Source organism: Carica papaya, chromosome 4 (genome assembly GCF_054855325.1).
Source record: "Carica papaya isolate Zhongbai chromosome 4, ASM5485532v1, whole genome shotgun sequence".
Taxonomy (NCBI): domain Eukaryota; kingdom Viridiplantae; phylum Streptophyta; class Magnoliopsida; order Brassicales; family Caricaceae; genus Carica; species Carica papaya.
In genome coordinates, this window is record NC_142312.1 from 31,736,532 (window position 1) to 31,749,716 (window position 13,185).

General features: G+C 33.4%; 1 protein-coding gene across 2 annotated transcripts; it reads right to left on the reverse strand.

Annotated features, from left to right (window-relative positions):
- Window positions 1-4,592: 4,592 nt before the first annotated feature.
- On the reverse strand, window positions 4,593-8,799 carry LOC110808913 (LRR receptor-like serine/threonine-protein kinase IOS1). 2 transcript variants are annotated; one of them, XM_022034553.2, is made up of 13 exons: window positions 8,560-8,787; window positions 7,917-8,454; window positions 7,344-7,819; window positions 7,109-7,247; window positions 6,958-7,029; window positions 6,804-6,875; window positions 6,629-6,709; window positions 6,319-6,464; window positions 5,995-6,221; window positions 5,798-5,924; window positions 5,604-5,666; window positions 5,341-5,530; window positions 4,593-5,211 (listed from the first exon to the last, which is right to left on the reverse strand). In XM_022034553.2, the coding sequence occupies exons 1-13, from the start codon at window positions 8,630-8,632 to the stop codon at window positions 4,800-4,802; spliced, it is 2,616 nt and encodes an 871-aa protein (XP_021890245.1). In that variant the 5' UTR covers window positions 8,633-8,787; the 3' UTR covers window positions 4,593-4,799. The 2 variants fall into 2 exon arrangements, with proteins under 2 accessions (XP_021890245.1, XP_088075167.1); XM_088219041.1 differs by lacking the exon at window positions 4,593-5,211 and having other exon boundaries at window positions 5,337-5,530; window positions 8,560-8,799.
- Window positions 8,800-13,185: the final 4,386 nt, after the last annotated feature.

Below are 13,185 nucleotides of genomic sequence, written 5' to 3' on the forward strand. Positions count from 1 at the left end.
TTTAGTTTTCTTTATGAAAAATGTTACCCCTGAAAGCACCGGAACTTCAAAAGTCAAAAGGAAAACTAGAAGAGAAATCAAATTCTAACATTCACCTGGTCAGTTGATCGTATATATACATATATATTGTATATATATCTATATATATGTAATAAGAAGTGAGATTTCTTTTACAAGTATACTAAGGGAAGAGAAGAAGAATTGTTTAATAGATGGTAAGAATTCTGTTGAGGACTGTGTCCATTGAATACATTTTAAAGAGACTATGTCAACGTTAGACATTTAAATGAAGTTCAACTGATGTCTACTTCTTAACTCTCAAAAACAGCAGCTTTCTGATGTCATGATGGCCTCTTTTCTTATTGTTTTTTGCCTTTAACTTATATATAAAAGAAAAGAAAAACTCTGTTTACTAGGAAAAAAGAAAATTTTTCTAGCTCCAATTTGAATTAGTCGTCACAACTTTTCTTGCCGAAACAAACTGTTGTCACTTGGAAAATACAGAAAACAGGGGAAACAAGGAAATTTTAGAACTTCGCAAGCAGAGAAACAGAGGAAGAAAATGAAGGAAAAAAATTTCCTATCAGGGAAAATGCTAGAATTTAAAACTTAGTAACTACAATATATCCACGAATAAGAAGTCCAATTCTATTAATGATATGTATAACTATTCTATGACTATTCTATAAGTACCTAAGAATACATAGCCTTCTACAAGATTTGCACTTATGGCTAATAATAGGATCTTAGTTATTATATTTGATGTGTTGAAGATCAAGATACGAACGTTGCTACTATTGTAGAATATAGTTGAAAATAATTATTCTCAATTTGTTGCTGGACAACAGCTAACGCTACTGGAAACAAAGAGGTTTGTGGAAGATTAAATGAAAGATGCCAGAACCCTGTTTCTCATATAGCAGGGTGTTACAGAAAGTTTGTTTTTTTGAATAATTGGTGCAACTAAATCAAAAGAAGTATGAAATATATTGCAAAAAAGAGTTTAGAGATCCGTAAAGGTAATTACTGTGAAGTCGCAGACATTACAAAGTTAATTTCAAAATTTGCAAATAAAAGAGTCTAAGAAATAAAATGAGAATTTCTCGAAAGTGATCGAGATCGTGAACCAAATACGGAACTTTGGTGAAGATATCACTTATCAAAATAGTTGAAAGCATTTTAATTAGTTTGTCTGAAGAGTAAAAGTATATTATCACAGCAATTGAAAAATCAAGAGACTTGTTTATACTTACAATTCAACAATTAACGAGATTTTTAGAGTCACACGAGGCAAGAAAATTGCAGAATAAAAGCAATTCTATCGAAAGTGATTTTGGCACAAGTTTTAAAACCCAAACATCCTTGGAAAATTGAAAAAAAAAAACACCACTAACTTATAAGTAATGTTCTTCATAGACTCCAATGTAGGGATATATGTATCACCTGCACTACAAGAATTAAATATGGTTCTAGGCTTTATCATAGGGATATAATATGATTATTACAACTAAACACTGTGAAGTTTTTGTTTTGAACTTTGTCAAGGCTTAATGCATTTATATTAATTGAAAAGGTTTTGAAATTATTTTGCCGTTGTATTTTTTTTTGCTGTATAATGAACTAACTTTTAATATCGCTATTCAAACGGAATTGATTCATTTAGTCTAAGTTTTTTATTATTCATTTAGATATGAGCTCATCACATGTTATTTTCTTTCAAATTTTAAAAAATAAGTTGCACATGAAAAATTTGGAATGTGTAAACTGACTGAAGATTTTGATTTGAAGAATTAAAATATGTTGATTGTATTTTGGATTTGAGCTGAGAGACCATTTTATTTAAATAACTTAAATTCTTCAAACTTTCAATAAAAATGTAATATAAAATATTTATTGATATATAGTGTTTGAATATATTTTAATCAATTTGAAAGTTGTTTTAGAACTTACATATTCACGAATTTTCTTATAAATGTGCACTGTCATAACGTGCCTAATTTTTCAGTTTGAGGCACTACAATTTATGGATATCAGCAGAATACGTCTAAACTTTGAGATTTGAGGCATAATATTTGAGATTTAAAGCTCTTTCAATTCTTCATTCTGCAGTGTCTGAAGACATATTACAAGATCGGTGGCTCTCAAAACAGTCAAGAAAGGTTGAGACTATTGGAATGAAGAATTTGCAGGGAGCGCTAAAGTGAGAGGTGTGAAATTATTGATTCTAAAAAGAGAGTTTGAACTGTTGAGAATGCAGGAGGGAGAAAGTATTAAATAGTATTTTGCAACAGTTATAAATCTTGTTAATTAAATGAGCTTACTTGGAGGAGAATTCAAATATCAAAGAATGGTTGAAAAAAAATGATCAGCCTCTCTGAGAAGTTTGAATCAAAATTTTTTATAATTGAAGAAGCATATAATCTTAAAAAGTTTACTATTGTTGAACTTATCAGTAAATTATAGGTTCAGAAGTAGAGAGTTTCAATTAGAAATGATAAGATCACTAAGAATGTTTTTCAAACAAGGCAGAGTTATAAGTTTTTGACCTCAACTTCAAAAGATCAAGGTCAATCCTAAGCAAATAAAGGAAAGTAGACACAAAGCTCAAAAGATTCATTAAGAAAAGGAAAGTATTCTTCTTATGGAAGTTATGGTAAATTTAACCATCTTGAGAATAAATGTTTGAAGCGAGTACAATGCAAGATTTGCAAAAAATATAGTAATATAGAGAAGATGTGCTGGAAGAAAAATAATCAAGCATCACAGTACAAAGATGAGACTCAACAACGAAAACAACCATTTCAACAGCAACAAGTCTATTTTGTTGAAAAACATACATAGCAGGAAAGTCATCTTTTCATGATAATTGAGGCCTCTTATGTGAACAGTGGATGCACAAGCCATATAGCCAAATAACGTATATTATTCAGCAACTTGGAAGTTAATTGTAGAATTAAAATAACACTTGGTAATGGGGCACTTGTGGAAGTTCAAGAAAAAAGCTCAATACTAGTTTAAACTAAGTAAGGTATCAAACTCATAACAGATGTGTTCTTTATTCTTAGTTTAGAGAAAAATTCGTTGAACGTTTCTCAAATGCAAAAGAGTGACTATTCTATTTTATTTAAAAATAAAAACTGTTTTATTTATGATCATGAAAATGTGTTAGTAGCAAATATCAAGAAAAATGAGAATAATTACGTGATTAGTTTGAGATATGCAAATCAACCTGCTTTTGTTGTCTATGATGATTTAACCTGATTGTGGCATAAAAGATTTAGTCATTACAATATTGACTCTTGAAGTTTATGCAAAAGAGTGGAATGGTTACTGATATGCCTATGCTAGCTAATTGCGAAGCTCAGGCCAAGGGTAATAGAGTTTATAATATGGTGACAGGAAAAGTTTTTGTGAGTTGAGATGTGCTTGTTGATGAATCAACATTCTAAAAGTGGTATAAGAAACTCATACAAGATGCAGCTATTGCAGCATCAAGTTTCTAAAGTGTTCCTGTTGGAAATGTTCGACTTGATTATGTAAAATTTGATGATCCAATTGCAGACACACCACCCACAAAAACCAAGTTATTGGCAGAGGATTATGAAAGGTGTAATTTGGCCATCATTGAACCAACAAATTAAAAAGAGGCTATGAAGTACAAGGAGTGACAGCTTGCCATGGAGGAGGAAATTAATATGATCAATAAAAATGACACTTCACAGCTTGTATGGGCCTGAAAATGGGCATGTTATTGGAGTCAAGTGGGTATACATAACTAAATTCAACTCTAATGGTTCCATTTTCAAATTCAAAGCAAGGTTAGTGGTGAAGAGTTATGCACAATTATCAGGAGTGGACTATGGTGATACCTTTGCACCTGTAGCAAAGCATGACACCATCAAACTACTAGTGGCCTTAGCAACAAAGCCAAATTGGAAGCTCTATCATTTGGATGTAAAATCAGTTTTATTGAATGGTCTCTGCAAGAGGAGATTTTCGTTGAATAATCTCTGAGATTTGTTATTGAAGGAAAGACTGATATGATATATAAGTTAAAGAAGACCTTGTATAGCCTCAAGTAACCACTTTCAAGAGGCAAATTTGAATATCTAGGCCAAAGATAAGTATATTCAAAGAAAAACTCAAGGAAGAGTGTTAACTAAAGAGTCTTTCTTTGAATAAAGACTGATGCAAATCTCCAGAAAAATTAACATAAGGTGTTGGAAATCTGCAGCAAATTAATACAAGTTGGAAATATGCAGAAAATTAATACAAATTGTTGGAAATATACAGATCTACAGTAAATCAGTATTGGAAATATGTTTTTTGGAACATGTATAATCAGTAAATTTGATTTAATATTTATGTTGGCTATCTTAAATTTATTTTCTATTTAAGGAGTTGATGTATGCTGAAAAATTCGATCTAAAATCATTCCAGCAACTTTTCCTTCTTTTTTCTTTGTACTTTGCTATCTATTCTTCTTACCTCTCAGAACTTCACAAGGCTCAACAGTGTTTACAAAAATAAAAATATGTTTCAAGTCATTGTTATATATGAAAAGAATATTTCTTATCCGGTACTAAGTGTCCTTTAAACAAATATTACATTATTATTGAATAATATATCTGTTACATGACAAAACCTTAATAAGACAATAGTGTATTATATCACATTGTGGAATAGATATTCTAGAGAAAAAGAACTATAGATTTTATTTTTCTCTTTGCATTGAATAATTATGCCCGAAAAAGTTTTCGGGTATGATTGAACAGGGGTTGGAAGTTTTCTTGTTCCTGTTACCTTGCTAGGGGAGCAAATTCAAGATTGAGATTCACCTTTACCATATCATTTCTATTTTCTGAGTTAGGATGTCCAACCTTTCTGGCTCTCTCCATTTCCAGGCATTCATTTAACTCCACAACCACATGGTTCATGGCTGGCCTTCTGCTGCCAGTGGGACACAGACAAGCCAGGGCTACTTCTACTGCTTTCCAGGCTGAGTTTGTGTCAAAACCTCCATGTAATCTGGGATCAACAATGCTTTGTATGTCCCCATTCTCAAGCATAGATTGAACCCAATTACTCAGATGATTATTTTCACCCCCTACTGCTTTTGCAATCACAGGCCGGCTTGTTATTATCTCCAACATAACAGCCCCAAAGCTATACACATCACTCTTCTCCGTTAACCAATTGGATTGACAATATCTGCATCCGGAATAATATTTAACGTATTATCAAACCAAGGTTACTTCGCTGAAATTCATAATTTTTTGTTTATAGTTGTTTGCACCTTAAGTAAGATGAGTATGATGGGATGTTGAATCAAGTACTTACTCAGGATCAAGATACCCTGGTGTCCCAGCAACTGCTGTGAATACATGAGTATCACTTTCGGTTGGAAAAGCTCTGGACAACCCGAGATCAGCTAGTTTTGCATGGAACTTATCGTCCAATAAAATGTTTGTGGACTTCACATCCCTGTGCACCATGGGTGGCCTACAGCCATGGTGTAGATATTCAAGTCCTGCATTTCAAAATCACTTTCACTTCCGGAAAGGTATATATACATATAGAGGAAACAAACATTTATTGCTAACCTTGTGCAGCCTCTGTAGCTATTTGGAGCCTCTCTTCCCAACTCAAGATATTCCCTTTCTTACCTGAACGCATTTTTGAAAAAAGAAAAAGAAGTCTAAACCTTTCTAAACTTGTTTCAGTACAAAGTCTTGGATTATATGCGAATATAGTTACATGGAAAGAAGGAAAAGAACTCCTATATGGAGGATCAAACCTGAAAGATGCTCCTTTAAATCGCCATTAGCCATGTATTCATAAATTAGTCCCATATTGGTGTCTTCATAGCAGTAACCAACAAGGGCTGTCAAGTTTCTGTGATGTACTCTTAACAAGATTTTCACCTGTAAATGGAAGTACGTAATTAGTTACCTTTTTTCTTTGATTTTATTAATACTTAGTAGTTCCTCATACCTCTGCCTCGAACTGCTCATAGCCTTGGCGAGAAGCTAGAGATAGCACTTTTACAGCTACTTCATTGTTATCTAGGTAGCCAAGGTAAACTTTACCAAAACCTCCCTCACCAAGAACAGTTTCAAAGTTATCAGTGATCCTCACAATCTCATTATATGTGAATTTCAGGTTCTTTGACTCCAAGGAGAGATCTGTTTTGTTGTTTTTGTGACAATCAAGTTTCCTACCTGATAAAATTATAACAATCTTAATTTTTTTCTCTTCCAAGTTTTCTGTTAATCAACAGAAGATGCACAATCAGTGGAATGTGAGCGGGAGTTATACCATTCATCATTCTTTTAAGGGGCCAGAAGATGGCCAATGCAGTTATGAGAACAAATAATGTAGCAAATGATGCTGCCAATGGAATAACCAAGCTCCTCTTCTTCTTGCACGAAGCTGATGAACATAGATTCGGATTTTCATTCACACTGAATATGAAACGAATTGGAAGGCTTAGAATTATAATTACAGCTTAAGAAATTAACATCTTTCATCTTCCTGTTACCTATTATAAGGACAAAGAATTTCCAGGTGTGTGTTGATGAAAGCCTTAAAATGGTAACTGAAACAGATAAACTGTTCTAAGGTATACCTTAAAGACAGCGAACCATCCTCTACTTTTCTGATGAGTTCTTCTGGAATCGAACCAGTCAGCATGTTCATGCTTAAGTTCCTAAAACCCCATTAAAGAAGTTTTTCAGTCTTTCACCCACCCAAAAGAATTTGAAAAAAAAAATCAGTTGTAACTTGTATCATTAGTAACTTACAGGACCCTCAAGGATGGCAATTTTGAAAAGAAGTCAGGCACAGATCCACTCAAACTATTGTTTGATAAGTCCCTAGCGATTCAAATACAATAATATGAATGAGAATGATACTATTTTTAATTCAGTACTCATACTAATAAATTGTTTTACTCACAGTTCTTCTAGCATATTGAGATTGGATAAGTAGGCCGGTATATCTCCTGTCAATCCGCAAGACGCCAAGTTTCTGATGCATGCTAAGTTATTTTATCATAGGAGAGTTATTATCAAGCCCAATTAGTACATCTTAAATGTAGAAATCTTACAAGGATATGATTCTGGGTGGATCACTGTTATTGTAGCTGCAATTAAGACCGTCCCATGAATATGCTTGAGGGGCACATGGATCTCCTTGCCAATTTCTCTTGAATCCATACAAGGATTTAATGTTCATGATCGCATCAGCTAGAAGTTCAGAAAATGAGAATATGTAAATCTTGTTTTAGAAGTTTGGGTCATGAAAAAATGAGTGATCACAAAGTCGAATGGGGTGGGACATACCATCATCCTGCTCGGTTTCTGACTGTGAGAATTCTTTTACCATATACAATTCAAGGGCATTGATGATTGGAGAAAGTGTAGAATTTTGTGTTTTGTAGATTGAGAAATTATGTTTTCCTCCATTTAAATTTGAAGGACTAAACACTGTGGTTGTCATTAAGTAAGAAGGAACAACAGGCCCGAACCAAAACTCTCCATTCCATGAAATGTTGAATTGCCTGAACTGGTTTGCCTGTAGTTCTTGAAGCTCAGCAAAGTGCATGAACACATAAAACTTAGCTGCGGGATCACCAATGTCGAGAAAAATATCCAGAGACTCATTTGAATTGGCGGGTGTGGCTGCAGTGCTCATGACAATAGGCGGTGGCTTGTAATTGAGGTTGCCTTGTGAATCAACTGCCAGTGATGTGTTTATCCCTGTCCACTTTTCATAATGAAAGGGCACCCACCTCCGATCTAAAACATCGTCTGGAAATCTGATTCATAAATCAGGTTGTCAGTACTCAGTAAATCACAGAGCATTAAAACTCTTTTGAAATGAAATTTGAGGAAACAAAAAATGGCATGGCAAACCTGATTATTTGATCTGTCTTGGGAGCTGTATTTAGTCTTACAAAGATTTGCAATGACCCAGACTGAGTTTTATAGGTGTTATTTACCAGTTTCCTGAGCTCTAGAGCTGATATCAGTGGTGTTCCGGAACCAGTATTCAATAAACATATTTGTATAAAATTTGATGATGTAAAGTGTATTATCTCCTTAAAGAGAATTGTTGACTCATTACCAAACTGAACTGTTTCCCATAAGTTAGGTCCAAGATATAAATCAAACTCTGGTACTTCACCTTTTTCGTCATAATCTCCATAAAAGAAAATTGCTCTGATCAAATACCGGTTACCCTTTTTAATTCCTACTTTGTAGCAATTTCTGGTTCCTTGAGGAAATGTTCTGAGATTCCAAAGTGGTTGTTGAAGACTTTGATCTTGATACTTGGCTGCCACACGCCTGCTAACACCGCCTTCAACAAAGCCGTCGTCCGAAATGTACCTTACACTCGTCACTGCATCGATGTAGCTTGTGTTCACAGATCCACAGTCTATGCTAATGAAACCTGAGGGAGTCAGGAGAAAAAGATCAGATATTAACACATATGATGATATATATATGTACACACACACATCGTGTACATGTATTCACAAGTTAAAGATTTGGAAACCTGATTGATCTTGCGCACGAACAACAAGTACTGCTGTTATTGCAAAGAGAAAATGTGCAAAAGTCTGTTTCATCTTCTTGAATTTCTTGTTGAGCAGGGTAAGAAGGAAGAATGCATGCAACTATATATTTTTTATGACACACACTTTTGGGGGGAGAAAAAGATACTTACAAATTTTTTTTAACTTGTATTACGGTATATCTAGGTACAAATTCAGTCAAGTCGTCGCATGGTACAAAGAAATTTACAGATGCAACTATAAATTCCACTTGCTTGATCGTCCCTAAAGTCAACTCGGAGGGGCCGAAATTGGTGAAAATAAAATGTTATATGCGTTGACTAAATTGTGAGTAGAGCCTAGAGAGCAGACTTCTGTGATATAATTTCATCAATATTCCAAGATTCCATTTGCCCAAATTCAATTCAGGAAATCACAATGAACAGACACAGAATGATTGATGATTCACTGTCAAATGAGGATTTATTATTATTATTATTATTTTTTGTATAATGATTAAATTATATTGTGATTAAAAAAGATAATATTTTTTATTAATTAAAACCTTTGTGGGTAAGTGATTAGAAAGAAGATACAAATTTGATTTTGAATTTAGAAAATAAATTAAATTTTCTAAACTACAAACTCTATGTTCTTATATGTATTTTTTTTTTTAATATTTCAATTATTTATAAAAAAAAATATATTAATATCTAATTTCATATAAAAGTTTAACTCATATGTTACCAATAATTTGAAATTAAGTTTTTAACAACGAGTGATTTAGATCTAATTTACTATTAATTGTTAGTATTTTTTCCACGAAAGTTGTGTGATGCATGTATGAGATTACAAAATTTTCTCTTCAATTTAGAGGAAACAGCCATTGAATTTTTTTTCCAAGTCATCATTTTCGGCTACTCCAACTTGAACTTATAAATCAGTAGTGAAGGTTCATTTACATTTCCGCCTCTCATCTATGATGTTTGCCATTTTACAATGACAATGGATATTTATATGTACTTCAACATTACAACTTTATAACACATCTACATCACCTAATCTTTTCTAAAGATAATATTGGCTTCCTTCATCTCTTGAATCTTGGAATATGACACGGACAATTTGGTTCTTTCTCTTTGCTTTTCTTGCAATTCTAGTTCATGCCCAAGATCAATCAGGTTTCCACATCTAAACTTCTGAACTATCAGTTTTAGTATTGCACAAACGATATATATGATTCTTATATGCTACTTCTCTTCTTTTCTCGGGTCCATTAGTACTGAGTGCGGATCTCGGAGTTCTAGTATTGATCCAATAACCAGCATTCTGTACATTTCAAATGCAAGATTCATCAGACACTGGTATTAACAGCAGTGTATTGCCTAAATTTCAACAGACATTCTTGAAAAACCACTTCAGCAAGGAGGAAGCTTTCCTGAAGGAATCAGAAACTGTTACGAAGTAGGACTTGAAAAGGCAACCTACATTTGATTAGAGCAACTTTTTTCCATGGAGATTATGATGAAAACAATGAAATGCCAAAATTTGATATGTATCTGGGACCTAACTGGTGGGATTCTGCGAAACCAGAAAGTGAATCTACTGTGTTATACGAGAAGATGGTACGTGTTCTGATGTGAACCTGGACACCTCAGGAAAGGCCCGTTCCCACGAGCTCACCCGCGAGCAGCGCACGGGAGAGGATGTCCGCGCGCACGAGGACAGTATGGGAGGCCGCCTGCACACGCACGCATACAGATCACACGGATGAGAAATCCCGTGCCTGCGATAATTTCCAATCCCTCGGGAACAGGGATTCCTTTTCCCCCTTGGAATCCCCGCATCTCCAACACCAAAAAAGAAAGCCAAATCGGTCCTACTTTCTTTCCTAAATCGGTTCAAACCCAAGAACAGCCCAAGATCAACCAAGTAGATGGGCTTGGAGAGTTGGGAAAGAAGATCCAAATGCTATCACCAGGGCAAGATCCAAAAAACTTCAACAAGACTTCAACATGTTCGCCAAGATTGGATCTATTAGAAAATAAAGAAATTTCTCATTAACTCTTTCATAATTACTATTATTAATTTATCTAAAATTTAATATAAATTATTTATGAATGTATAAATTATTTGTGGTCGTAAGTTTTTCTTTACGTGTATAAATATATTTGTTTGTAATTCATTAAAGATATATAAAAATATTTTATATTACATAAAATATATTTTCTTTCTTCCTCTTTTTTTTTTCTTTACTTTTATTATTATTTGCACAATTAACTCTAATATTAACAACAATTGGTATCAAAGCCTTAAAGATTAAGAAGTCCATAGTACAATGTCTACAAAATATAATTTATAGCTTTCGCAAGCACAACCTAGCAACAAGTTGTTTCATTTTTTGATGAAGAAAACTACAGATATTGAAATATTAGAATGTAGGTTGTCTTACTCGCATCTGGCTTATGGGAAGTAGTAGAAAATGGTATATTAGAAGTTAAGGGTAATATTAATACATTAACTTTAGTGAGCATAGATTGACCAAAAAATAATTTTGAAGTATTAGACAAAGTTCATTTTGCCATTTCAGATACAATATTTCCATTTATAATGAAGTCACATTAGCCAAAAAAAAAAGTATGGGACATCTTGAAGAATGAATTTAAAGGAACAAAAAATGCAAGAATATTCAAGCTTCAATTATTAAAACGTGAGTTTGAGAATTTAAAAATAAGATATGGAGAAACCATCAAAGATTATTCATCTACAATAATAAATCTTGTGAATAAACTAAAAGTGTATGACGATTGCATTATTGATCAACAAGTAATGGAGAAAATGTTGATCAGTTTGCTAGAAAATTTTGAGATAGTGGTAACTATCATAGAGGAATCAAAAGGCCTATCGATGTTAACCATTTTAGAACTTATTGATTCTCCTCAAGTTCACGAAAACAGGATGGCAAGAAGACATGAAGCATCTTTATAAGGTGTCTTGTAGTCGAAGCATAAACTTTCATGCTCAAGATCAAATAAACCAAAAATTCGAGGCAATATAATATAGGGAGCAGAAAAGAAGACAAGAAAAATAAATTACCTTATTGTAAAATCTGTAAGAAATAAAATCATAAAGAAAGAAATTCCTGGGATAACGAAAATTCACAGTGTAGTTTTTACAAGAAATTTGGACACATGGAGCATGAATTCAAATTTAAAAGGCAGCAAATAAGCGTGTCAACGACTATAAATAAAGAAGGTTGATTGTTTTGACTGCTTCGTCATATTTTACTTGAATACTTTTATCATAGATGAATTTTTTCCCGCAATAATAAGATCATCCACATAAAGTGAAAGGATAAAGATATTTAATACTTCTGACTTTATGTACAAAGTAGCCTCATTTGGACTCTTTTTAAACTCTTATTGAATGAAATATGTATCAATTCGACTATGCTATGCTCACAGAGCTAACTTAAGACCGTATAACGCTTTTTTCAACCTTAAAACTATATCTTCATTTTTCTTGATCTTGAACCTTGAGGATTGTTCAACATAAATTTCTTCTTGAAGAAATATATTGGGAAATGCGAATTTCAAATCAAGTTGATAAATCTTCCATCTTCTTTGTGCCGTCAGAACAAGAATAATTCTAATTGTATCTTATCTTGATATTAGAGCAAAAGTCTCATTGTAATTCATGTCAAATTGTTGTGAATATCCTTTAGCTACTAGTTTGTAATACTCCCACAATCTCTCCAAAATAGATGAGACTCAATCTCTCATTAAGGCATGAGATTTGATTTCTTCATTCTTTTGATTTCCTATGTAGTTTAGGAAGAAAATTCCCTCCTTAGCTGATTCTCCCTTTAAGGGAGTAGATTGCTGGCAGGTTTGGGAGAAGAAATCCTTTATGGGAAGGTTTCCTTTCCCTTCTTATTTATCTTACTTTTCCACTTGGATAGAGATGTATATACCTTAATGCCCTTGGATTGATGGATGTATTTTCTTCTTCTTTTGGGCTTCTTTAAGTAATCCACCAGACAGATTTTGCTTTTTTTTTTTTTTTCTGTCGCGTACAGAGTTAAAGAAAATGGTTCTTCTTTGTCAACCATTGCCCCCTGATATATTCGTGCAAGGACTTCCACACAAATCCATCCCTTGTGGATAGTTCTTCTTCTCCGGACAAATGCATTGATATCAGTCACGCACCGATTTACCTTTTTCCACGGCCTCCACCTAGTAGTTTGATGTAGATCCATGTGTTTTCCTTATAGTGTCGCGAATTTTATCGTTGACTTACAGATTGCCAGCCACCACCCTCTTCTGTCAACTGTCGCTCACCGCTATGATATAAGTTATTTCTTGCTCTATTTCTCTGTCTCAGATTTGGCTTTCTAGGATGGTAATGAGATTAGATCTAGATAATTAATGCCTATTGTATTATTTTAGGATTTAAAAAAAATCTTAAAATTAAAATTTTAAAATATATTTATTTAGCTCCGATATTATGTTGATTTTGGAGAAAAAATAAGTTTTATCTTTTTACACCATTTATGACGTGGGGAGGGACTTGGAATGACCGTAATATTCCTGAAACCTCGCTCCACGTATGATCAGATAACTTTAACA